Genomic DNA, 26,772 nt, shown 5'->3' on the forward strand with positions numbered 1-26,772 from the left:
TGGGATCAAAATAAAAAATTTTGAACCTTTTAAAAGAGCAGTTTCCCTAATTTTTCAGCGTGGTGAACAGGCAACTCACCTGCTGGGAGTGGGGTCTGTAGATCAGAAACTAGGATGTGCTGGGAGCCTCATGGAGATGTTACAGACTGTAATCTTTTTATTATGTGTATGGGTGTATCTATTGAAGCCCAGAGAGAGGAAAGGATTTTAACCCAAGATAACACAGATATTTATACCCAAACTGGGTAACTGTAAAATGTTAAATAGTAAAAAATGCCCCTCCCCCACAATTCCATAGAAATGTAGTGTCTCACAGTAACCATTATTCAAGAAATTCTGTATACTGCTTCAGCTGTTACATACATTTATGAACATAAGCAAAAATACAATTTTATTTACCAATTAATATTTTGTGTGTTTTCCAAAATATTACAGCAGATCTTGGAGATTATTCCATATTGTTATATATAAAATTGGTTTTATTGGGTGAACTGTTACATAATAATTTAACTATTCTTATATTGATGGATATTCATGCTGTTGTTAAACTTGTGCTGTTATAGGAATGTTGTAGTGAATGTCCATGTATATGTCATGTCATACATGTGAAAAACAAGTACTAAGTCAAAGAATGTGTATGTATATTTTTAATTTAAAATATTTTGTCTAGTTATACTTCATGGAGATTGTAAGATTGTCAAATAAAATTTAGATTTAGATTTAATGAAATTGATAAATTATAATTACAGGCCATTTTACTAAAAGATTATCTTGGACTTGAAGAAATATTCAACACAGAAGTTCTTTAAGTGATTAATCTCTCCTGTACATTTAAATGAGAATTCAATTGAAATGCATGTAGTAAGTACACTGATATCCAGAAACATATCAATTGGGTAAAACGTGGAAAGATGGCAACATGTTTTTAAAAGCATCATTGATTCTGCTCAGGCAGTGATCCTAATAATATAAACAAATCCTAGAGGTACAACTCTGACAAAACTGTAGAGAGAGAAATACAAAGGAGTCAGACCCAGGTAAGAGGGAGTAAGGCAGAACCTTACTTATTCTTAGGTTAATAAATTAATAATCTAAACTTATTGTCCCCTCTTTATATGAGTTCTGCCTTTTGCTACAGCTCAGGCTGTGTGCCTAGACCTATCTACACTATTCTACAAATTCAAGAGCAATAAACTGGTAGCAAATCCTAACTAGGACTCAACAGGATTTGAAGAGCTTTTCAAAAATGTGTTCTAGGTTATGTTCCTATTGTATCTGCTGCACTCATGCTGAGTGACACCAACCAAAGAGCACAAATAAAATATAAATATAAACTTCAGTGACCTAATGCACATCAGGGTGACCACAAATAATAACCCTGTACTCATGTTTTAAAATACTCAAAGTATAGATATGTAATATGCTTACTGCAAAAATAATAATCAGATAATGCAATGGATATAGTAACTACTTTAATCATTTTATAATATAGACATATATCAAAACTTCACATCATGCCCCATTAATAAATGATACATACCATTATTTCTCAAAGTTTTAGGGAAAAAACCTGAGTAGATGAGCTCTGAGGATTTCCATATTAAAACAGGAGTTACTCAAATATGCTGTTTGTTAACATCATTTTTGTTGTTTTAACAAGCCAGTATATCTAAAAACATATTTCCAAGTGACACAAAAGCAATTGAGATCATCATAAATAACTGCACAGTGTTCCTTTTTATGAATATGGAATGATTTAATTAATTAATCTCTTAGTAGTAGACATTTAAATATCTTAATCTTCCTGTCCAAACAATGCTACAATAAACTTTTTGCATATCTGATTATTCCAAGAAGTTAGATTTTAGTAAAAAAAAAATTACATATATTCTTACTTATTTAAAATAGCCAACAAATATATCCCTTCATTCATACTTAGCATTCAATCTGACCTGCAATCTAGCATGTAAAAATGCTATTTAATTTGTCTTTCTATTATTTTAGGGAATTTGACCAATTTTCATATACCTAGTGGTTATTTATTTCTTTTTATATTTGTCTACTCATTGTTTCCTATTTTTCTATTGTATTGTTTTTCATCTTTTACCAAATATACAGAGAATTAAAATAAATGAACTGCTAGAAATCCAACAGTTCACTTGAACAATGAACTAGTGAAATAGCCACAGTTCTCAAAAGATGAAATACAAATGGTCAGTTGACATTTTAAAAAGTTTTCTCCCTTCCTGGCCATCAGAGAAGTGCAAATTAAAACTAATTTTACCTCACCTCAGTCAAGATGGTAGTCACTAAGTAAATAAAATCATGTGCTTGTGGGATTTGGTCAAAAGAGAATAATACTTATACAATGTAGGTTGAAATGTAAACTAGTCCAGCAAGTATGGAAACCAATATGGCGTTTCCTCAGAAAGCCAAAAAAAAAGATCTACCATATGACCCAGCTAAACTGCTCCTGTATAGTTAGCAAAAAATTCTAAATAATATATTACAAATATGCACATCCATGTTTATTGCAGCACCATTCATAATAGGTAAGTTACAGAATTAACTGGGTATCCAACAACAGAAGACTGGATAAAAAATATATGTCAAATACACACAGGAATTGTTTAACATAACGAGTGAAGTTTTGCTATTTGCAGGAATATGGATGTACCTGAGGATAATTATATTGGGTGAATTACATCTGTCTCAGAAAGATGAATATCATTTTTTCTCATTTGTAGGTTCCACAATTTATATTGATACATAAAATGATTAACCAGTCATTCTGAAGCCATATAGTGAATAATTTACAATTTATTCACTAAATTAGAATGCTGTATTATATAGGCCATATATGTTTTAGGTTTTCTTGTTTCTTTTACAAGTTGACCTGTGCTGAAGCCAGTATCAAGGTATTATAATTGTCATGTCTTAAAAGTAATTTAAATGGCTGGTAGAGAATATCTTATTATTCTTTGTTTCAAAAAATATATTGTCATTATCACACATTTTATTCTTCCAGATACATTTTGGGATTATTTTGGCAAGATTTTGTTTTGATAGTTTTAAATTTATATACTTTATTAGGAGAGAACGGAAATCTCTAAAATATTTTATCTTCTCCTTGAAGATCACCACGCATCTTTTTATTTAATTCAGACTTTCTATTACATACCTCAATAATTTTTCTAATTTTACCTTGTAAGTTCCATATTAAAACTTTCTATATGAAGTATGAGAAACTGCATTCTTCAGTCTTCACTGTAGGTTAATGATAATCATATTCACATGATACAATGACACTGATAGTGGTTAAGTCACCTACTTTATTCCTTTACTCAAAATGGTGTGTTTTCTTAAGTGGAAAAGAGCTTAATTAGACATTGATGTGAAGTCAAACTGGGTGGAAACTTCATGGGTCTAACAGAAAAGAAGAGGAACAGGGAGGTTGTGGGGAAAAAACTGTCTTGTTACAAGGTCTCAGTTCCTGCTGAGGCATGGAATCATATTTAAGATTTGTGATTTAAAAAATAAGAATATGACCACAAAGAAAATGTAGAACATCAGCCAGTCAATAATTTCAGAGCCATCATGCATGCAGAGTACTTCATGCCAATTATATGACCATGCTGAGTGTTATAAAGCATTGAAATGAATGTTCTCTTTGCAGTTCTACAGTGTATCCTTATATGCTTTAACATGAGAAAGAATGTATTTGCCAGCCATTTCACAATGACTTTTTAAAGCACTTGATAATATATTGTTGATATAATTTGCTATTGAAAAATAAACAGTATCTAAGAGTGGAGTTTAATGTTTAGTCTCTGATGAGCAGGAGCTGATAGGTATTTGTATTATCTGTGCTAATTGTTCTGCCACCTAGACTACAACATGGAATTATATGACCTTCTAAAACTAAATTGGAGCAGGCCCAGGTCCCACTTCAATTCCTCTGTCAACTGAAAATACAGAAGCTGGCTATAAACAAACAATGGAAAAAGATATCTGACACACTCGGAATGCTTTTTCTTCCAACTATAATCATTCACAGTATATCTCCATTGTGTGCAATTTTCAATGGAGTTATGCTGGCTCTACCACCAACTTGTGGCTTGGTACATCTCCATATATTTTGTTCATTTCATAACTTAAGAACTAAGAATCCTATTAAAACATTTTATTGAAAAGCTTTTAATGTCCTTAACAGGTCAGATTTTGTGTTACTGTCACTGATGGACCAATGCTATAAAGAGACAGTAATACAATGCATTTCCTGGAAGAAATATTAACAGAGTCCAGAAATATTACAAACTGAGTCACAATTCAAGAAAATTTGGGGAAAACATTTTGCAAGTATGTTACAGAAGTAATTCAAGCTTTGTATAGAGGAGTAAGCTTGATGTGACCAAACAGAATTTTAAATTCTTTCTCATTCATTGGATTAATAGTCTTAGAGCAAACCAAGGATGTAATTCCACACAGGTCAATAGTCTTGAAGAACATAGATGAAAGAATACCTTTAACAAACACTATAAAACTCAATTCAACATCACATTAAGAATTATCCATTATGATCAAAAAGGATTTATTGTTGAGATCCAAGGCTGGTTCAATACATATAAATGAATAAATACAACTCACCACATCAACATAATGAAAAATAAAAATCATATGATAATTTCAGCAAAGATAGAAAAAGCATTTGACAAAATTTATCTCATGATAAATACTCTGAATAAACTAGGTAAATGTTCCCTTAGCAGAAATTAAAGGTCATATATAAGTCTGTAATTAACATCATACTTGTAATCTAGTAAAAAGACAAGGATGTGCATTGCCTACTACGGTTCAACACAATGCTGGAAGGTAGAACCTGTTTCATCATAATGACCCTTATTTTTGTTATCATAGAAAGGGGTATAAATTCCGTTACAAGTATTCTGCTTACGATTATTACTAAACCTGTAAACAAACCAAATATGCTAGACATATCATTATTCTGATATAGAACTCTAAAAATTTCATCCATATAGTGAAACAGAATAAATAATAAAGAAGTAATAGAGTTTTAAAAGACTATTTTCTTCCATTTTTTTATCCCTAATACACAATGGGCAGAGTACTTGAGGATGTATTTTGAACTATCTCTTTGGTGACTCTGCTTACTTACGCATCTCTATGTTCTACATGCATACATGTCTATCAAGACCTACTATGTGTTGGGCTGATACTGGGAGCAATGTAACAAAAGCAAAGTATTAAGCAAATCATATGTTTTTGGATCACATCTTCCTTTGAGCAACTCTTATCCTGAAAAGAGGGAGGTTAGTTTCTCTGTACATCTATAAGGACTCAAGTTGTACATGATTGTGATTTGTTTTCTCTCCTGACTTAAGAGGACTTCCTTTGCTTACTGTGATTTATCACACAAAGCATGGGCTTTATTTCTGGCTTACACAACCTACAGGCCTGAGAGTACCATCACTAGCAATGTAAAAACACATAAAAAAGTAATGTACTGTTTTTTTTAAAGCATCTAATTAGCTAATGTATGAATCTATGTATGATTACAGGTGTCAGTAGGAGGACGCATTGACTAAGCCAACATCTATGCTGTGCCAAGCTAACAGAGTGATAATTTCCACAACTGGTCATTTTCTCAAGGGCACTCTTGGGTTCAGTCAAGCTAAAGCATCTTGTTTTCAAATGCAGTAAATAGTCCTAATAATGGAAGTATTATGAGGATCTGAATTGTTAATATCTTATTAAAACATCTATAAAAAACAAGCAACATACCACAGCATTAAACCATCTTCTTTAAATGGTTTGATTCTGTGTGATCAATTTTTGGGGGGCCACTGTCTTTCAATTTGTAGTATATGTTACTGTCCTTTTGCCCAGAAATACTCAAGGAAAGAACTCTGGAGACACATTAACAGATCTACTATTGCATTTTTCTCCCAGGGAAGCAGAAGTATCTATGTGCCAGCAGAAATGATTGCACCATTGATAAATTTCGGAGGAAAAATTGTCCATCTTGTCGACTCCGGAAATGTTATGAAGCAGGGATGACTCTGGGAGGTATGGATATTTTCCTCTTTTTTCTTCTTGTCCTTCTTCTGCTTGCCTCCACCCTTTAAAATTATTGCTTTAGATCTGGTTCTTCTCTATAATACTTCTAAGAATATCATATACTCAATAGATTCAGGCCGACTTTCCCATGGTGCCTTCTCTATTTTTACCTATGGCATTCATATATTTGGAGTTTGACATAGGACCAAGAGGCATGAAGTAAGGATCAGAAACTAACAGAAGATGAATGAGGGTGTGCTTTTTGGATTCAGTTCCTCAAGTGATATATTGATACTGGCCTGGTAGGGATGAGAGAACCAAGTAATCAAAACTGTCACAGGTGCAAGATGAGCATGGCACAGGCAGGCTCTGAACACCTGGGACTATCTGTCAGCTAACTGCTGCATGTACTGTAGAGACAGCCAACTGGAGTGTAAAGCTGCTTCTCTTTGGATCCTGTGACTAAAGTACCAAACAGAGCCAATTTCCTATCCTGTGTCTCCCAGAAATCAGCAGGCTTTTTAATCATTTCCTTTTCTTTACAAATCCATTGATCATTTCCAGAAACATTTTTCCCAATGGCACAGAAGCTTCTTAGAAGATATAGCCCTCTCAAGGGTGACCCTCTATCATAAGTCTCTGTGTCCCATGAGCTTGTGTCTACCATGAGCTCTGTTGTCCTTCCATAATGGCTTCATACTATTTGATGATACATATTTCCCCTCTTCTAATTCTTCATATCTTCATCTGCCCCATGCCAGAATCCACGCTGCTGCCTGATGCTTCCAAACAGATGCATCTTTCATGAGAAAAATAAGCTCATTAGTCTAGTTTTATTTAGAAAAGGAACTCAAAGGAAAACAAATCTATTTCTGAGTGCCTAAAACTATAACCTTATATTTGATTACTCAGTATCAATTGGGAAAACCCAAATGACTGGATTTCAGCCCGCTTTTCTCCCATATCAGGGCTAATTTGGAACAGTAGTTATCTCTGGCTTTCTATAAGGCACTCAATGCCTATATTTCATTGTAGATAACTACATCCTCCCCTCCTCACAGACCAGTCATGCTTTTAACCAGACCATAATACTGCAAGCAAATTGTTTCAGGCTTGATCTGTGACAATTTCAACATGAACATCTCAAATAATATGTGGTACTCTAAGTCATCACAGGTAGATGCTCTGTGAGTTATTTTCCAGGCAACCACATCAAATGAGATTCAAATATTTGACAAAGTCTGACCTTGTTTTTGCTTCTTTGGTCTACTCTAAGGACATCCTATAGTTGTGATATGCAGTGGGGAAGAAGCCACAAGACCATTTGGGGTGGGGTAGAAAGAAATCCAGGAGAGGTCACAGAGGGAATGATTGAAAAGAAAGGTTTTACTACATGGATAAGTCCTGAGCAAATATTATGATACACTCTCCTCTCAATAATTTAACCTCCTGTGAATTGTGCATAATTATAGAGTGGCTTCTAGGTTGAGGATCCCCTGTTAAGACATTGGTTTCATGTCAGAGCCCATATCCTCCATTAAGAAATAAAGGTCTTCTGGCATTACTACAATGGACCTCTTTGGAAGAGAAATCTGCATGTGACTAAGATTTTTACTATACAGTTTAGCACTGTGACATAAATTTGTGAATTCAGTCACTGAAGGAGTGGTACAAAAAAGCTATCTGATTGGTTTACTGGAAAAAGTGGTCAAGTTGAGTGGGCATCAATGCTGAATTGCTATGGACAGTTTTTAACCTCAGTTTCCTTCCCATGAAATATTAGTGAGTATCACATACATACAAGACAGCACATTGGACACAGGAGGTTCAGGTTAAGAAACTTCAAAAAAGCTAGAAGATAGATCTTCATGAAATGCAAGGATCCTTGTTTTTTGCCTTTTGCTATGCAGGAAATTGAACCTAGCACCTTGGGCATGCTAGGCAAGTATTATACCACAGAGATAGATATCCAGCCAACTCATAGAAGGATTATTGATGTTGTGTAAATGGCTTTACCTTTGAAGTCAGACAGACCTAGATTAAAAGCCAAGATGTATTATTTACTCCGTGCCCCCTGTGAACTTCATTTTCATTATCTGTAATTTACAGATATCATCCTCAGAGTTACAGTTAGGAGAAAATGAAACGGTGAATAAGAGCATCTTTGAGAAAGTGCTAGACAAATGTGAGGAGTTCTTATTACAATGAGGTCACCAGCATATTAGGTAGATGCAGGCTGTTCTTAGCACTTTCCAATGAGTTTCTCCACAATAACTAGCTTGGCTTGCCATGCAATATGTGGTATGTAACAACAGTCAGTGGATCACAAAAAAAAAAATCACTTCTGATTACCTCGCACTGAAAAGTGCTACTAGCATAATGCTTAAAATCTGATTTCAGTAATTTAGAAAAGTTTATGTTAATTTTGAAGTACCAAGTCAGTGAAAACCAAAGTGTTTATTCTCTTTGTCTTAAAATATGAACCTCTGCACATTGCTGGAGTTATCATCACATCCCCTACTTGCTGACATAACTTCTTCCAAGGTTTATTGTTAACTTACAGTATCAGTATATAACACATTTTTTTATTCAGTGGAAAGATAAAAGAAAGTATCAATACATAGTGGCCTTTGTGAATACATTGGCAATAGCTCCTCACTTTCATAAGATTTGGGTTTAGTATTAACTTTTCGGTCACCTTTAAGAATAATTTACATAATTTTGGTTCCTTTTCTGTATCACTCACACTACCATTATGTAATATATAATAAAGCAACAATTCAGAATGTGGTCTTGTGCAAGTCCCTTTTCCCTCCCAGGATGATTAGATTTATCAAGGACCCTTCTGCTGTTATAATTTTGTCCTTTGATATCAAAATCTACAAAGAAAAGATTGTAGGATTATCACCTTTTACTTCAATTGCCAGTCACCTGCTAATAGAAGTACTAATACAAGAGATTGATTTTCACAGCAATGTTAGCTGCCCCTATTCACACCTATGTAAGGTATGTGCCAAAACCATACTCTATGAACAGATTGTTGAAGAAGTGGAGGGCAAAGCAGATGTTTTGAATTCTTGGAGAATATGGCGCTCTATAGCTGATGTCTGCTTGGGCTCAACATCGTATGATCTCTAGCATGGATGTGTCTATAGTGTTCCACTTGCTAATGTTGGGAGCTCTTAAATTAGGAGACAATAAGTACAGCTTTTTCTTCATGTTTCTATGCCTACCTTCCTACCCCCTTGCTTCTTTTTTTAGAAACTATTGGTATTTATGAAACAATCCTATGGGTGGTGAGTTCTCAGGATGACCTTTCAGGCTCTTAAATGCCCATCCATGGAAAAATAGATGCCTTTCTTTGTTCTTGATTGATGTCTGGATGCTTTTGAAAACCATACATCAAGAATTGCTTAAAAATTTTAAATGCCTTGCCAATTTGTTTTTTTAGGAAAACCCTTAACTGTCTGGATAAGGACCTTGCCTCCAGTGAATTGATAGTGACTTTTACATAGCACATAATTCAGATAAATGCACTGGTATCACTCATTTTGTTTTGTACTTGCCAAGAAACACTTCCAGTTTCCAAAATGAAATCAGGAATAAAGAATAAGCCTTCCTGCCTTCTTCTTTCCTGACCCTTTCCTTTGCTCATGTTCCATTTGTCCACTTATTGCCCTGGCCAACTATCATTTCGTTTTGTATTCTAAGACTAAGTTCTCAGTATGTGGTAAATAGCATGGAACTCAGTATTCCTTTCCCTGAACCATACCATGGTATGACTGTACAGGAATTGCAGGTAGCAGCTACCCCCTACAAGAAGGAAAGAACCATGGAGACCCAGAGCATGTGAGCACTGATAAAGTGTACATTTATTTCAAAGGTTATTTGAGCCTGTTATCACAGTGTTTGTGGGGCTGACAAAGGAATATCCTAACTTTAAGGCTAGTAACTTGAACTACATAGTAGCTTCCAGGCCAGCTAGGAATATAGTGTGGGGCATCTTCAATAAACAAGCAAGCAAAAGATTAATTGAGAAGTTTCTTTACTACTAAGAGATTGAACTTTGCCTCTAAGGATAAAAATCTTAATATGTATTCACGTTTTAACAATGTCTATGAGTTCTGTAGTTAGGAAAATAGTTCATGGAGCCCTAGCAATAGTCTGATGCCATGATAAACAGTAATTTCCAATATTCAAGGTAATCCCTTTGCCACCACCTCCAAGAGAAGTACAACGTTGCTCCTTCCATATCATGTATCCTAGATGCAAGAAAATGACTGCAATGGTGAAATACAATTTATGGCATGGTTCCTTATGTATTTTTTTAAAAAATTCATTGATATGACTTCATTTTTCTGTGCACTCACCCATCTACAAATACATTTAATGAGTACCTATTGACTGCTAAATATGTACCGCACTCTATACAAGACATCTTGGGAGGACAAGCCTAATAATTGAGATTTAAATGTATGTTTTAAAAATTATATAGGGACAAGGAAAGGCGCAAAACTACACAGAGAAACCCTGTCTCGAAAAACCAAAAAAAAAAAAAAAATTATATAGGGACAAGGAGGTAGCTCAGTGGGTGAAGGCAATTGCTGCCAAGCCCTACATCCCATATTTGATCTTTGGAACCTACATTGTGCAAAGAGGTAACCAACTTCCTCAGATTGTCCTCTGTCCTCTGTGGCACTATCACACCCACATGCATGTGAATACATGTGTACACACACTAAACACTAAATAAATATTTTTTTAACATTATGTCACATGAGGGGGACAGCGATTATGGTTATACTTTAGTCTTAAGTTATAAGGAGAAAATGATTGGGGAGAAGTTTAGTGAGATGAGGGAAGGGGCATTTAAGGCCATGGGCACAACTTGAATAAAGGCACAGAGACATAAAAACTATGATGTGGCTTTAAAGAGCAACAAGTGATTTTAACATGGCTAGAGATAGGAAAATAGGGAGGCGAGCTGAGACCACACTGAAAGTGAGCCCAATTTCAAGCAGTTGAAGATTTATGGTTGCCAGACAGACATGACCACATGTCATATCATTAATTGTGCATTTTTTTTAAGAGAATTTCTGGCAGCTTGAATGTTTGGGGGCTGACAATTTACAAAATAAAGAGTATCAGGCCATACTGAGAGAAACAAGCTTTCTAGCATCAACTTTTGCTAAATACCTATGCTTTATTCCTGGGGCTACTTAGCTCCACTTAGAAATCTGCAATTACTGACCATTCACAAGAAGAAACACTGACCTAGACCAAGGGAATTGGCTTGTATGAAGAACCTATATGTACATCAAATGACAGTTGCTTTGATCTTGACCACAGTTTTCCACTATGAGCTCACAGAAAACTATTTCTGTGTATGCCTTAGAGAAACCAATTTTTAAGTTCAAATGAGAAGAAACCTGCATATTACTATCCTTAGGAAGATTTGCACTGTAAATACTGTAATAAAATAAACTGAGAAGCTTTATAACTCAGGATTCCCAAACTAAATTAAATTTCAGGTCCCCTTTTTCACATGACACCATTTAATATCCTACCAAAACGCTGCTCTCTGGAAAACACTGTAAAAAAAAAAAAAACTTGGGTATAAATAAAGACCTTATTCTGTGAGCAAATTTTTTACCTACTCAATGTCATCCATTTTCCAAATGTATGTGTCATCACTTACTGGGTAAATCAGTGAAGTAACAAACAAGAGCAGACCATCTTCAGCACATCTCAGTACCAGTGGCTACCTAATCTACTAAAGTATACCAGAGAAGATCTATAACATACTTGTCTTTCACAAAGTATAAGAAGCCAAAAGCCTTATATTGCCCATCACAACTGATATCCATAGGCACATAATCCTAACCAAAGGAGCATGATAGAAACATCATTTTAAGAAATAGAATTACTTCCAGAATCAAAAAGGGTGATCACTAACAGTTTTCTTGAACACTGTCTGATCAACATCTCCATACTTAGCCAGAACACCAACATTATGGTACAATTCTGTATCTCATGTTTGACATTCGACAAAGTGTTACAAAGAACACTTAATAATTTGAGAGTTTGTAATAGTGATGTGTGCCTGTAGTCCCAGCATTGAAGGAGTTGAAAAAGGAAAATTATGAGTTCCAGGCCAGCCTGAAAAAACACAGCAATGCTCTATTACCAAAACAAATATAGCTCAGTGGTAGGACACATGCTTAGTATACACATGACGTGACCAAAGAAATAATAAGAATAAAATGGGAAACTCAGGGACTGGGGATTTTTATGTTTTCCTTAGACTCTCTAGACATAGAGTCTAGAAAGTTCTCAGTCTGGAGATGCAAGCATGAAGTCTCAGTTCTAAGAACTGTTGCTTCCATACACAATTCCCATATACCTGAGTGTTTTAACAGCTCCGTATCACAAAAGGATGTACAGAGTAGAAAAATTACACTATGTATTTGAGCATCAACATGTACAATATATGGTTGACACATATAACTCTAAGATATTTTTTGTGGTGTTGAGTATGGAACTTAAAGACTTAACATATTAGACAAAAACTACCAGCTATACCACTAGTACTTTTTTGTAAACCAAAGTCCTGTGGTAGCTCTAGTAGAAATAACACGATGGACTTTGACTTGTTTCTAGTCCTAATTCTGCCACTTACTATTTTGGTGAGCTTATGAAAATCCGTAGATCTCTCTGAGCCTCATTTTTCCCAGCTATATGGTAGGAAAACCATTTCTTATAAAATTGTTACACATGTAAATAAAGAGTCATGTGTAGTAGTACACAGTAATTATCACTGTACCTTCTACTCCTTTTTAGGTAAAGATTGATCTTTGTTTTCCCATGTTCCACTACAGACTTTTCTTTCTCTGCTGTTAAATATGGCTTTTAAGTATTGAATTACTGGCCCTTGGTACTTTGGTTTCTGATTTAGCCTTTCTTTAGTCAACACTTGAAGTCTTCTATCTGTTGCTGTCATTGCCATTTCCCAGTTGGAGACACACACACACACACACACACACACACACACACACACACACACACACACACACACACACACACACGTTTTGATAGGAAGAAAGTATGCATCTTCCAGTTGTGCTTTCCAATAGAACTTGTGTGTGGGGAGACCATATATTCTCTCTCTTACCCCCAAACCAGTTATCTGAGAAATCACATAGATGTGCTCCATTTCCAAATACTTGCTTTTAGTGAACTATATTTAGAGGTAAGTAATATTTTTCTAATCATCAAAATTGATGATACTCCATATCTAATACTTGAATCTTACTTGTAAAATCTCTCCTTAAAATCTTTGAAATTTTAAAATGTGCTAGCCTTAGAAAGATTTTATTGGTGTTTACTTTTGCTATGAGAGATCCAAAATCCTACATTTGCTCTTTCAAAAGACAGTGTTCTAGATAATATTTTTTCAATGTATTGAACAGAAAATAGAACACACAACACACAACAGACTATGCACATATAGAGAGCCAAGTATTTCCCAAATGTAGCAATCCAAGAAAAAGTTTAATTTTTTTATATTTTAACTGCTTGTTTGAAATCATTCAGTTTGTTGTTATAAATTGTAAGATGTGTTCCTTAAGACCACACAAGTTTAAACTATTTTCTTATTGTACTGAACTCAGACAATTTACCTAGGTAAGATGCCTTTTTAGAGATCTTTGAACACCTTTTGAGGTCATGTTGCTTAGAAGGAAAACTAAGAAAAGAAGTATGTGTTCACTGAGAAACCAATAAAACATCCAGATGTAGTTATTGATATTTCCATGATAACATATATTTAAGTAGCAAACTGGAAATATAATCATGACCCTGGATGACCTCTTTTGTCATCAGATTCCATGTTACTTAGTCCAACTAATTGATGCTAGGTGTGCCAGTAACTTCTTTTCCTACTGGCTTACCATCTCATTGAATAATGTCTTCTGAGGCTGAAGTGGGAATAAATTGATAAGGTATAATTTCAACCTTCTAACAGTCTGCAACTAAAATTATGTGAGTACTAATCACAATCAGAAAATTTGGACTGGCATATGAAACTAAGATGAAATGTAGATCTTGATCAAGATGAAAGGTTACCAACCCAAGCCGACACTGTGAAGTGTCATATTGGCTACTCTGAAGCCAAAAGCAGTTGAGGATTCTTTCTCCTTGACAGGCAATACGACATAGAAGCTTTGATTAGTGAACTATTACACACAGAGATATTCATTTTTAAATGATTTCATTTCCAGCTGAGTAAGGATAGTGGGATTTTTATGAGACAGTGTAGCAAACAAATTCAGAATACCATCAATAAAGAATTGTTGTTGATCTTTGGGCTGTAATGGAAACATTCCATTGCACATTCCTATTCCGTGCCCCATCATATTCTCTACTCTGAAAAAATTAGTTCTTGTCTATTGTGTATGAAGAAGTGCACAAACATGTACTCATATTGAAGTTCTTAAGTACATTTGTCACTAACTAGAAAAGAAAAAAAATCCCCAAATAATAGTTGTCTATTACTTCATCTCACTTCTTTCTTACAAGATGATAAGAAAAGAGGTATGGAAACCCCTTTCCAAAATGGCAACCACCTCTTTCTCTACTTGTGCATGATGCCTCCTATGTCAGAAGACCCAACTCAGGCATCTGATTATTGAGCATATTAGGAATAAACCCATCCTTCCCAAGCCACTACTTTCAACAAAATCACTCTTTCATATTAGAAAATTCCAGTTTGGCAATTACATATATCTCAAATGACCAGACAGTGAAAAAGGCTTTTCTGGATTTCTGCCAAAAATCCAGTTTTCAGCCTCAGGCCATACAAAAGAGCTGAAGGAAGTTGCAGACAGGAAAGAAGGACCAAATTTTTACTTCTCTTAGAAGAGATGCCAGCCAGCCCCTCTCTTAAAATACTGGAGGAAAAAAATCTAGATTCAGATAGTCCTTTTCTCTCCAAAGTCAAGGTGACTCTGTTTGCAGCAGCCCACACAACCTGAATCTTTCATAAGGCAGAAGAAGGCAAAATCTGAGCTGCAATGATTGCTTCCTTTGTTTCCTGCCAAGGCTAAGCTAATAGAGGAAGTGTGTCTACCCTTCTTCTTCTCACCTGAGTGCTTCCTTCGCTCCCCACTACTCCTCACAGAAAACTCTTGCCTCTAATCAGATCGTGTGTGAGACATACTGATGTAACAGATGAGACATTCAGCATTTGCAGGTTTTTGTTCTGTCTTCCCACAACCTTCATATTGAAAGTAGTTTGCTCCTGTTGGAGGCACAGTATACAAAGCCTGGAGAGACAAAAATGAAAGTAAAAATGCTCTCTCTGTCTTGCTTGGGACCTGCCTTTCCTGCCCCGTCCATTTTCCAGTCACCACCTACACACATGCACGCACTTGCGCATGTGCACACACACATACACACACACACACACACACACACACACACACACACACACACACACACACACACGGCACTCTTGCATGTAGACATATAATCTTTCTCTTTCCCTTTACTTAGCCATATTTGGTGGGAGACAAAGCCAACTTTGGGCAGAAGGGGGGAAATTTCCTCCTTCTCAGGGCAAAATTTTAATCTAGTCAACAAGAACTTCTCTAATGTGGATTGAAAGGCTAATGTGGTTTATTTTTTTTAACTGCTTTCTATTTGCTTTGAATACTGAATATTTCTGCTAGTGAAATTTTCCTGTAATAAAACCATTAACACACCAATGGTATTTTTTTTTTTTATTTACGAAAGACTGACATAATTAATCCTGTTAACATTGGGCCTTTTTTCCCTTTTTTCTCTTTTCTTTCTTTAAAAAAAATAAAGAAAAAGAAAAAGAAAAAAACTCTCGTTTGCTTTCCAGGTCGTGCTGACCTGTTCAGCATGGACTGTTTCGCATTTGTTTTTAATGTCAGTTTAAATGTAATTGTAAAAGCATGTATGCTCTAAATTCATGTACTTACTTTTTCCAGTGGAAAAGCCTGGTATGCAAAAGCATTTCCAGGCTCTACAATTTCTCATAAGTAGGTTTGGGGTAATGACCCTGTGCTCCTCACTCAGGATGGCATTTGGACAGTGAACCCCTTTCTTCTGGCTCAGTAGTCAGAGGAGGGAGACTTGGAAATAGTTTCTGTGCTTTGGCAAGGATGTGCAGCCTTGCATATCATTCTATTATTAATTATGTTTACTCCTCCACAAACTAAAAACCATTAGACTAAATAGTCCAACATAAACCTTGAAAGATAAAATTTGATATTCTTTCTCCTGGCTATTCCCCTGACCAAGAATTGGGACTGGGAAGAGAATGGGAGTCAGCAGGCAAGGGTGGGGACTGAAGAGCCTTCTTGCCTGAGAGGGTATTTATCATACATTTATTAATCCCACTTGGTCACATTTCCCTGCTAAGCTCTTACTTCATGCTTGTCAAGGACTGGTTTTGTTCTCTACCTATTGTCCCTGTCCTAATTTTCCCTAGTCCAATGCCTGCTTCTGACCATTCTTACTAACAGCACGGTGGTCAAGCTAGCAGGAAGGCAAGCATACCACCCTGCAAGCTAAGGCATCTGTTTCTGTCTTTTGTTCTGCCATAACTATGTGTTTTGGTATGACTTACCTTTGCACTTTAGTCTCTCCATCTATAAAATAAGGCAAGGGAAAGCATAGAGAGCATAGAGGTCCCCAAACTCCTTGGTTGAAAATAGAATATTTTCTTCTAATAAAATCTGACATAGAACTCCAAATGTAGACATAGACTATATCACTGCAGCTCTGATTGGAAAGCAGGTGGGGTCACAATATTAAAGTTCACTTTGCCTTTCCACAGGGACCCTTGAAGAAACTCATAGGCTCCTAAGGGCTCTAGTAGTATACTAGACTGATAGCTAGTAATCCTTTGAACTATCATTCTCTTTCCTATTAGATTTTAGTCATGGTGGAAATTATAAATTTCAGAAAGTAGTTAATTTCTTCTTAGAAAATTTACCTGTTTAGGATAAAGAGCATGAACATGGGGTAATGTAGGACTCAGTAAGAGTGAAAGCCATCATATATTGGCCTACCTAATTTACTCTGTACTGAGCAATGTACACACATCCCCTTTTGTAAAATCACAGCCCTGTGAGTTAGATCTTGCTATTATATAATGACTGTGAAAGCTGTCAGTATGGCCTTCAATCTTTCACCCAAAATGAAAACTAATACTGCTCACAATTTGCCACTGTAATCAGCTTTTCAAAGTGTTTCTTGCCAGAGATCCATTATGGACAAAAGTCATAGCCTGTCCATTGGATTATACTTTCACAGGATTCAGAAAGGCCTCGCTAGACTTTCATCATAAAGTAGTCATATAGAGTAATCAGACTGGATTTTCACCAAGTAGATTAGCAAACTAAAGTATAGGAGAAAACAAAGGATTTGTTTATGAGCATACATATCATAAGACTCTAACATTACCACCAAGCAAATAATAAGCCCTTTATAATAATATTTTAAAATTTCAGTGTCACTTTTTTCTTACTCCTCCTGAAGCTCAGGGCACATTTCACCATACATGTAAGAACCAGCCAGTTAAAACTTACATCATGGAAAATAAAAGGCCACTGAGACCCTAACCCTAGCTGAAGAGCTATGGGTAGTTGATGGTCGCTGTGGGAGGAAGAGTTAGATTTCTTTTCGGGCAACCTTACTTTCAAAGCCAGCTACAGAGAATCTTATTTTGATTGAGTCCCTCAAATGGTGATGGTCTTAATGGAAAGAGCTCAGTATTTTAAAAAGCTTACTTGATTCAGCCAAGCCCTTAACAGTCAACTGAATTGGGACTTGAATATCATTTGCTCAGTCCTTCACAACAGCAACTACAGTACTACATGACTGCATAACTGAACGAAGATGCACATACTCATGGGACTCAGAATCTTGGAGGCCACCCTAGAAATTAGTCTTCCAGAGAGGATGATTCTTTGATATTCCAAATTCTATGATGAAATATCAGGAAGAGAGGCATCCTTGACCTTGGGCACAGTAATTCAAAGTTTCAAAGATTGGAAACATCACCTACACCTCTCCACTACCTAAGAGTGAGAAGGTGGGCTGGAGAGATGGCTCAGTGGTTAAGAGCACCGACTGCACTTCCAGAGGTCCTGAGTTCAATTCCCAGCAACCACATGGTGGCTCACAACCATCTGTAATGAGATCTGGTGCCCTCTTCTGGCCTGCAGGGACACATGCAGATAGAACACTATATACATAATAAATAAATTAAAAAAAAAAAAGAGTGAGAAGGTATATAACCCAGAAAACAAAGACTTGATCTGGAAACATCCCTAAAGGTCATTGAGGTTAGAGAAGTTACAGATTAAGCACATGTAGGCCTCCTTAGGAACACATCATGAAACATGATTTGAAAAGGCTCTCTTTGATGCTGTGGAGGTAGTTTCCATAGAAATCCACTGTCCCAGGGCTGATATACCAGAATCCAAGCTTGCCAGGCTCCAGAACAATAGATGAGAACAAAGTCATACCTTGTGAGGATCCTTTTTTGCTACTACTGTAACCTAAGTCTAAAAGCAGTGATGAGATGTAAAACAGGTCATATACCATTAGAACTACCCACTTTGGCTGCCACCTCTCTCTGGTTTGCCCCTCAGTTTAAGTAAGCCTCTGCTTTGACATAGTGGTTAGTTTGTGTGTATCTCATATAGAGAGTTATCTTTGACTCTGGGGCTCAGGTGCAGGGAAAGGGAGGAGCATGGGGGTGGCCTTCTTGGAAGAAAACAAGGCCTTGGGCACTGAGTAACAGCTGAGACTAGCAAGCTTCATTGTCTAGGATTCCAAGTCGTCTAGCAACATGCTGGCCTCTGCTGCAGAGAGAGAACAGCGGATCCCCACAGAATGAATGGAATCCGATTTCAATTATGTTTAGTGCAGCCACCCTCTTCAGGCAGCTAGCTCAGAACACCTGGTGCGGCTTGAGCCGCTATGATCACACAGACAGCACATTACCAGGGTCCTGGAGGCAAATGGGAATGTAGACTTTCTTCTTCAAAGCAGATGCCTTATAGCTCTGGAAGAAGATAGGAAAATGCCAGCCAAGTTCTGATTGGTACAATTCAAAGAAATGGTAATAATTTTGTCTTGATGGATCTTCCCCACAGTCCCTATGCATATTGATCTTGCTTGAAATGAATCTGTTTAGGCCCACAAGTCATCACCTCAGTGATTTGAGTCACTGTACAGAATAATGGTAACATTAAATCTCACTGATGGTAACAACACCAACTACTCTCTTTGTCCCTGCACCTTTTGAATACAATCCAGTGGATCCATCTATATATCATTCATTTTGGATTCTTTCCTCATCAATAGCTTTAGCATAGTATGACAAATAGAACAGCTGCCCCAGAGAGCAGGCCATATTCATAGAACTATTCAACAGAACTTTCTGAGATAATGGAAACGTTCTATATCTGTGCTGTTCTGTTTAGCAGTAACGGGCTACATGTGGTTTTTAAACACTGGCAATATGTCCAGTGAGACTCAAGCATTACATTTTTATTTCCTTTATCTTAATTATTTTAATAGCCACACAGGACTAGTGGCTACTATATGAAATAGTATAAGCCTAGAAAGGATCTCAGAGAGACACATACTGAAATAGAGCAGGAATAAGCTAGTGAAAGAGAAGCAATGAGTCATAAGGGATTTTAAATGAAGAATAAGATCCCTGGTTCCAATCCTAGCTCTGCCACTAGACTGCTTCCCCATCTTTGACTTGAAACTTTGGACTAATACAAAAATTCTCAAAGTGATAACTAAGGGTTGAATTCAGCTTAGAATACATGCACTTCGTGAGAGATTTTACATGTTACAAGGATGTCTTCTAGGGAAAGAAAGGCAGTAAGACATTTTATCCTGGTTCGCCAGGCAGGATGCCAACCATTCTTCTACACACATATCAATACACTATATTTCTTGGGTACATTCTGAATATATTTGAACATGTGAACACTGGATAAGATGATTTCTAAGGACTTTTCCTATTTGCCAAGCTGTGACTCTTTGTACCACTACAGTACCCCAGATATGTTTCCATTTAAGGCAGGGAACTATTTTCAGAACTTCCTGTTTCTCCATTTCTACATGTGATGCTAGCTACTAAAGGAGTAAAGATTATAGTCAAAGAAGATAAGACCTTAGGGATTCAGACTCCTTGGAAAAGCCACATGATAAAATACAAGAATGTGGGTTTTCTAGGTAAATCAGGTTCAAATCAATGAGGTTATTTTTCCCTAAGCTCAAGACTAGAAAATACCAGCAATAAGGGTGGGGTCTGTATGGGAACTGCACCAGGGACATTCTGGAGGCACCATCAGTTTGTAGTGCCATGTACATGAAAAAGACCAGTGTAAGAAATGGATTCCCCATATGGCAAAACATTGTGAAGACCAGACCTCTTGCTCTGGGAGTAAATTGGCTAGGTTCATATCAAACTCCCAGCCTTATGCCTTTAAGTGGGAGGTTAAAGTCGGCAATGGAAGTGCTTATCTCCTTATTACTGACTGTGCCCAAATCCTGTAAAAATTATTGTTGGACAAGGTCATCTTGCAGCCAAGGTTGGGATCTCAGGCTTACTTATTATTTTCCCCCTTTTCTTCTCAATGCCGTTAGACACATCATTTTCTTCTCCCTGTCCTACGTGTTGATACAAACATGCAATCTATTAGTACTTTGATTTACTGAGCAAGAGTATGATAAAATTTGCAGTAAAGGCCTTACTTTTCTAATTAGGGTTTAAAGTCTGTTCCAGATATGTCTTTTTTTTTCCTATGGAGCCAGAAGTAGATATATAGTAGGTTTTATCAAATTTATGCACTTAAATTGAAGGATCAACTTCTCTGTTTTTTACTTATTTTTTTTTTAAAGGATTAGAGAAAAATACAGTTTATGGTCTACTCCCAGTGCATCTGCTTGTGATAGATCTCAGAGTTATGACCTTTTCAATTATTTATACTTATCAATATAAGTGCTAGGGAAAATAGAACAAAGTAACCATTGGAATGCCAGAGGACCTTTAAAGTAAGTGTGTGTATGTGTATGTAGGGGAGGGGGGCATGCACATGCCCAAATGTTCACGCATATGTGCATATGTGTGTTAGTATGTCAGAAAAATGGTTCTTAATGACTGAGTTTGGGATTACTGTGGTTGTTTTAAAGAATGTTATATCTAACATTCTAACAGCTGTCTGCTAGTATGATTTCCATTTTTTTGTAGATGGATAGTAGAGTCATGGACATTATGTTATTTATTTAATACTATTACAGGCTCTGATCCTTTACCTTCCATTTCTTCCCCTCTGCTAAAGAAGAAAATCAATATGTGTTATGGTACATGATCAACTATGAATATCATTCAGACCACATCTCAGGCACTTTATAGTGTGTGGTGGGAAGCAGCACACCAGAAAATTCCTGCTCACTATTCCCAAGGTGGAATGATTTGGTAGTCTGAAGATATAAAGGATTTTCAGACTGTTTTCTAAACTTCATTCCCATCTGATATGTAAATTCTCAACTGCTGTAAATCTAGTCTCTGAATCTCCGTAACAACATGAGTGTGTGGCAACCTTTCTGTCCTCAGAGAACCTTAAGTACCAAGATACGTGTGTGAGCTAAACCTAGTTGCAATGACCTATACTTCCAGCTACTGGGAAGCCAAAAGAAAAGAATCACAAATCCAATGCCTGCCCAGCTTACAGAGAAAATTCAAAGCAAGCCTGATCAGCTTGGTTAAATGCAAGTCTCAAAGTAAAAAAGAGGACTTAGGATAGTGGCTAAGTGATGAGTATTTATTAAGCATGGACTATGTTCAATTCCCAGTGCTAAAAAGAATGCATGGATAGAGAAAAAGGACCTGATTCCCAAACTGGTATACTTTTTGTTAGCCATTTAGAACCCACAGAATAAGTCCAGAACATCATTTAACAAGTACTTTTGATCACTTTCTCTAACATAAATGCATTTGCATAGCTTTTTGTTTACAATATTCACAATTTGCCTATAACCTATAAGTTAGAACTTCTTAATATCAAATATAGACACATTTATATTGTTGTTTTGTTTACAGTATTCATTATTTGCTTATTACCTGTAAGACAAAGCCTGTACTTAATACAATACACATCATCCATTAAAACCAGGCTACAGTTTGTTTATAACACTATAGATGGCCAGTCTTTCCAGATATACAATATAAACTACAGGCACACTGATTTCTACTTTCTCCCATTTCTTTACGCCCTTTCTACCCATTTCTACCTGGTGAAATTCTTACCAGTATTTAAGCCCTAGATGAAATGCCACCTTTGAGGTAAAGTATTCCCTAACCTTACCATGCAGGAAGATTGTTTTTTCCCTCTTCATGATGCATCCATTGTAGTTTGTACTATATTGGCACTTTCTAGAATTGTTTGTGGGTATTTATTTCTCTTCTACAAGAGTGGAACAGGGACTATGTTCTTAATGTTACCTGAAAACAAATATTCGCCAATGGAAGTATGGAGAATAGAAGAATAAACAAATCAGCCATGAATGTTTTTGTAAATGAATCAATTGAATGTCCCAGGAATAAATACTGAAGTCTGCACTCTGGCATAAGGATATACTAGAGTGGTCTGGAACAAGGATCAAAGGAGAAAGCAATGTATGATACTTTGGGGTTTAACAGTGATGGATGCTAACTCACTCATCCAACCAGTGTTGAATAAATACTTGTCCTTAAGAAACTTAGACTCTATGACAAGAGAGAAAGATCTATTTTTTTTTTGGCTCAATCACTTTTCCCAATAGGGTAACTGTAGTGTGTATTTTGGGCCACTGATAATAAATTAATAAATTCATATTTCTTTTACTTCTTGATAGCTCGTAAGCTGAAAAAACTTGGAAATCTAAAACTACAGGAGGAAGGAGAAAATTCCAGTGCTGGCAGTCCCACTGAGGACCCATCCCAGAAGATGACAGTATCTCACATTGAAGGCTATGAATGTCAGCCTATCTTTCTGAATGTCCTGGAAGCCATTGAGCCAGGAGTGGTGTGTGCTGGACATGACAACAACCAGCCTGACTCCTTTGCTGCCCTGTTATCTAGCCTCAACGAGCTTGGTGAGAGACAGCTTGTTCATGTGGTCAAGTGGGCCAAGGCCTTGCCCGGTAAGGAAAAGGAAAATAAGGATGTGGGATAAGGGATATCATATTTATTGAATGGTTCTTTGGGCCGGTACTTGTTAACTCAAGTGGTATTCAATGCCACACTGTAGATAAATGATTGTCACAGAAAATTCTCACTTTAGTCATTGAGGAAATTGAAAGTCAGAAAGCAAGAAGAAAGACAGCATGCCAGGATCCTCTATGACTCCACTAATGCACAGTGATTACACTTTGTCATTTAACCCCAAATCACATATCCTAGAGCTATAGCTTCATACATAAACCTCAAGATCTTCTTCTATATGTAACATGTAAGTTCATGCCAGAGGTAGTATTAAGTCTGAACTAGCCCACAGGCATTTCTATATGGTATGGTAGAAAAAAAGTTGGAAGCCAGAATATATTTGGGTTCTTGTCTTAGCTCTGCTCAAAACCAATTTGTGAGCCTTTGCTCTTCTGGGTCTGTTTCTCTATTTGTACATATCAAGAGCATTTTGGACTAACCTGATGACTTTTAAACTTCACTTCAAGGAACACTTAGTAGTTTTTTTTCAGTACTTTAGAAATTACAGTGGGAAGAAAGGTTAGGTCATGCTGAAAGAATTACTACATGATTATTTTACTTCTCTAAGATACCTCCAGTAAAGAATGGGAACTCACTTAGTAGATCATTGTTATTTAAATACGTCTTATAATTTAGCTATAACAGATTAGGGAAGTTTTAGATAGCTTCTATCTATGGATTCACAAACATTCCTTTAGTAAACAAACTGTTTATTTCTTAAAAAGCATTGTGCACAGATACAAGTGACCCACTCAATTGACTTAAACCAGAATCTCTGCCTAATCCTCACCACTTCACCATCTTATCTCCCTCAGTACTACCCCCAACTAAGCCATAGCTGCTAATCACTGGCACACAATCTTGGGGCTGTTGGGAATTCATTTTGACAGGCAATGAAGCGTATGCTCTTTAAAGATTCTCCCAATCCTGAGACTGTCTGATTCAAAAATTCTTTTGAAATTTCAACAACCAAGTCTCTTCCTGTGAAGTCAAAGATTAACCTACCTTTTAATGAAAACTGCTATTCGTTATAGTGAAAAAAAAAAAAGCAGTTTTCTGATTGGTTTATCATAAGAATTCCCTGCGAAGTAGGTGCCCATTTCTCTATTTTATATGGAATTAAATTCTGACAAGAGTTGTGATTATCTTACAGTTAAAGACAAAAGTACATATGTGCATATATAAAGTAAAATAAATGCAACTCGAGCCCAGGCCCTCCCAATTCTAAACTACCTCTAACCTATGAACTCTAGCTATTGTGTGTAATAGCTCTCTGTTTCTGTCATTCTTGGCTTTACAATGAGGGGTCCAAACCTCCTGGAAGGCCACTTGAATCATGTAGTGGGCTTTCTGCTTATGAAAACTTTGCGTTTTGATTGTCAAGAACTCATTTTGTATTTCTAACTCACAAGGCCCCAGTCCCAGCTTCTAGAACTTCCCTACTGCTTTCTCATATCAGAAAACAGGGTTTAAGTAGCCAATAAGATTACTGGGCAGGAAGCCCAAGGACTGAGGCTGGATATGCACTGTGCCAAAACTGAGAGTTCACACGGGGAGCAAGAATACAAACAAGAGAAAAGACATTATTATCATTTATCCAGCTGGATGTCTTGATGCCATTTTTAATGGAGATTCTCAATTTCCAAATATTTAACATCTCTCATTTTATAGGATTCATAACCTTTTCATATATATGAGTCTCAAAAATGATCTTGTTATTTCTCTCCCACATACCACAGCTCAAACACTAACTTATGATATTGGTTGCTTAACAATGGAACTAGAGCTTGAGCTCAGATACTTTGATTTCTAATTTAGTGAACTTAGAAATAATCTAGTGCCAATGGCCATGGCAGAATTTCTTTTACCTGGAAATACTAGCTGTCCACGGCTCAACCCTCAGCATGGGAAGCCTTCTCATTGCATTAACAAATCTGTGAGCCAAAATCAGTTTAGCGTCTGTCTTTCCAGAACAAATGACCTCTGACACTGAATCATTTAGAAGAATAGCTCCTAAAGGAAGCTGATTACTGCATTCATAAGAATGGCTATTCAAATTGTCCATAATCACCTACTAGTTTATGTAATTTGCACATTCAACGTGTGAGTTTCTGTTCTATACAAGAGCCTAGTCAGATGAATTTTGTTGTACATTTTCTGTAATGATGATAACACCTGGAAAATTTCTCATAAGGTACCTGGCACACTAATAATTATAATTAAAAATTGGAGACACTTGAATCAATTGTATATACATAGCATATTTAGAATCAGATAGATCTGGTTTGGAATCCTAGCAATGGCTTGATATATAACCTTAAGTAAATCACTGGTCTTTGTGCAGCTTTTTCCTCATTTTTAGAGATGGTAAAACACTTTGAGAACTGTCATCAGCATAAAGTTTGTGTATAAAGAATACCTAGTACAGGAGGTGAAACACAGTAGCTGCTCTCTAGATGGTAGCTTATAATTATGATGATTGAGTGTTAAAGCTATAGCTTGCATTAAGCTCAATCTAACTTGCCACCAGCCTTTCTTTGACACTGACCTCAGGTTTGAACTGTCTAATAAGAAAAGAAGGAAACATCATCTACTCCTTGTTGGTTGTGTCTCAAAACCTGAGCATAGTTCCTTGTATTTCACAATAACAATTGCCTGAGACTGCAGTTTCCCCCATCTTCCCTTGTTATCCATGTAGTCTGAACAGGCTACTTCAAAAGCTATGCATTAAAAGAACAGTCAGGTATTGCAAACAGAGTGCAATATAATGGAAAACTGGTGTTCTACATTGTTTGTGTGTTCAAAGGTACAGTGTCTGAATGCTAAGCAACTCTATGTACTGTTAATTAGTATTGCAGCTTAACTGAAATGTTCCCCTTTCATCTTTTTGTTAATTCTCTGGTGTTGGAGAATTGGAGGGCAGACATCTGTATAGTTTCTTTGATACCTGCACAGTTTAATACTTACCCCGCTCCACATAGTTTCAAATTCACATATTCCATCAGAAGAGAAAGGCTTACCAACCAGGGCTTTTTTTCCTATCTACTGCATCGCACCACAGATGCTCAGTGTTCAAACTCCCAGACTCTTTCCCCATGTGAACCTTAACTGTAGCCTCATTAAACCTGGCCTCTTGTCTTCTATGGGGAAAGATCAGACCCAGGGGTTCTATGCTATAGAAGGGTGCCAGGAGAGAACTGCTCTGTAGTGTGAGGCTCCAGCCAGTCTATACATTTGTTAATATAATGAAGAAAGAAGCACTGACCTGGGAGCTAAGATTACAGCCCAGGGTGATGTTATGAGGGATTCTAGAATAGCACATGACTAGGAGACTTGAGATCTAAAACAAAATGAAAATGGAAGGGTGTGAGTAGGTGGGTGAGTGGGAA

At 36.6% G+C, this 26,772-nt stretch overlaps 1 protein-coding gene across 1 annotated transcript in view; it reads left to right on the plus strand.

Annotated features, from left to right (window-relative positions):
• Nucleotides 1-26,772, plus strand: part of Ar (androgen receptor) — a 173,067-nt gene that overhangs the window by 132,130 nt on the left and 14,165 nt on the right. Inside the window, exons 3-4 of the mRNA XM_052733210.1 lie at nucleotides 5,971-6,087; nucleotides 23,035-23,322. Coding sequence (XP_052589170.1) covers nucleotides 5,971-6,087; nucleotides 23,035-23,322 — 405 coding nt within the window. The remainder of the gene's footprint in view (nucleotides 1-5,970; nucleotides 6,088-23,034; nucleotides 23,323-26,772) is intronic.

This window comes from Peromyscus californicus, unplaced genomic scaffold, assembly GCF_007827085.1.
Source record: "Peromyscus californicus insignis strain IS unplaced genomic scaffold, ASM782708v3 Scaffold_10__1_contigs__length_136768540, whole genome shotgun sequence".
Lineage (NCBI taxonomy): Eukaryota > Metazoa > Chordata > Mammalia > Rodentia > Cricetidae > Peromyscus > Peromyscus californicus.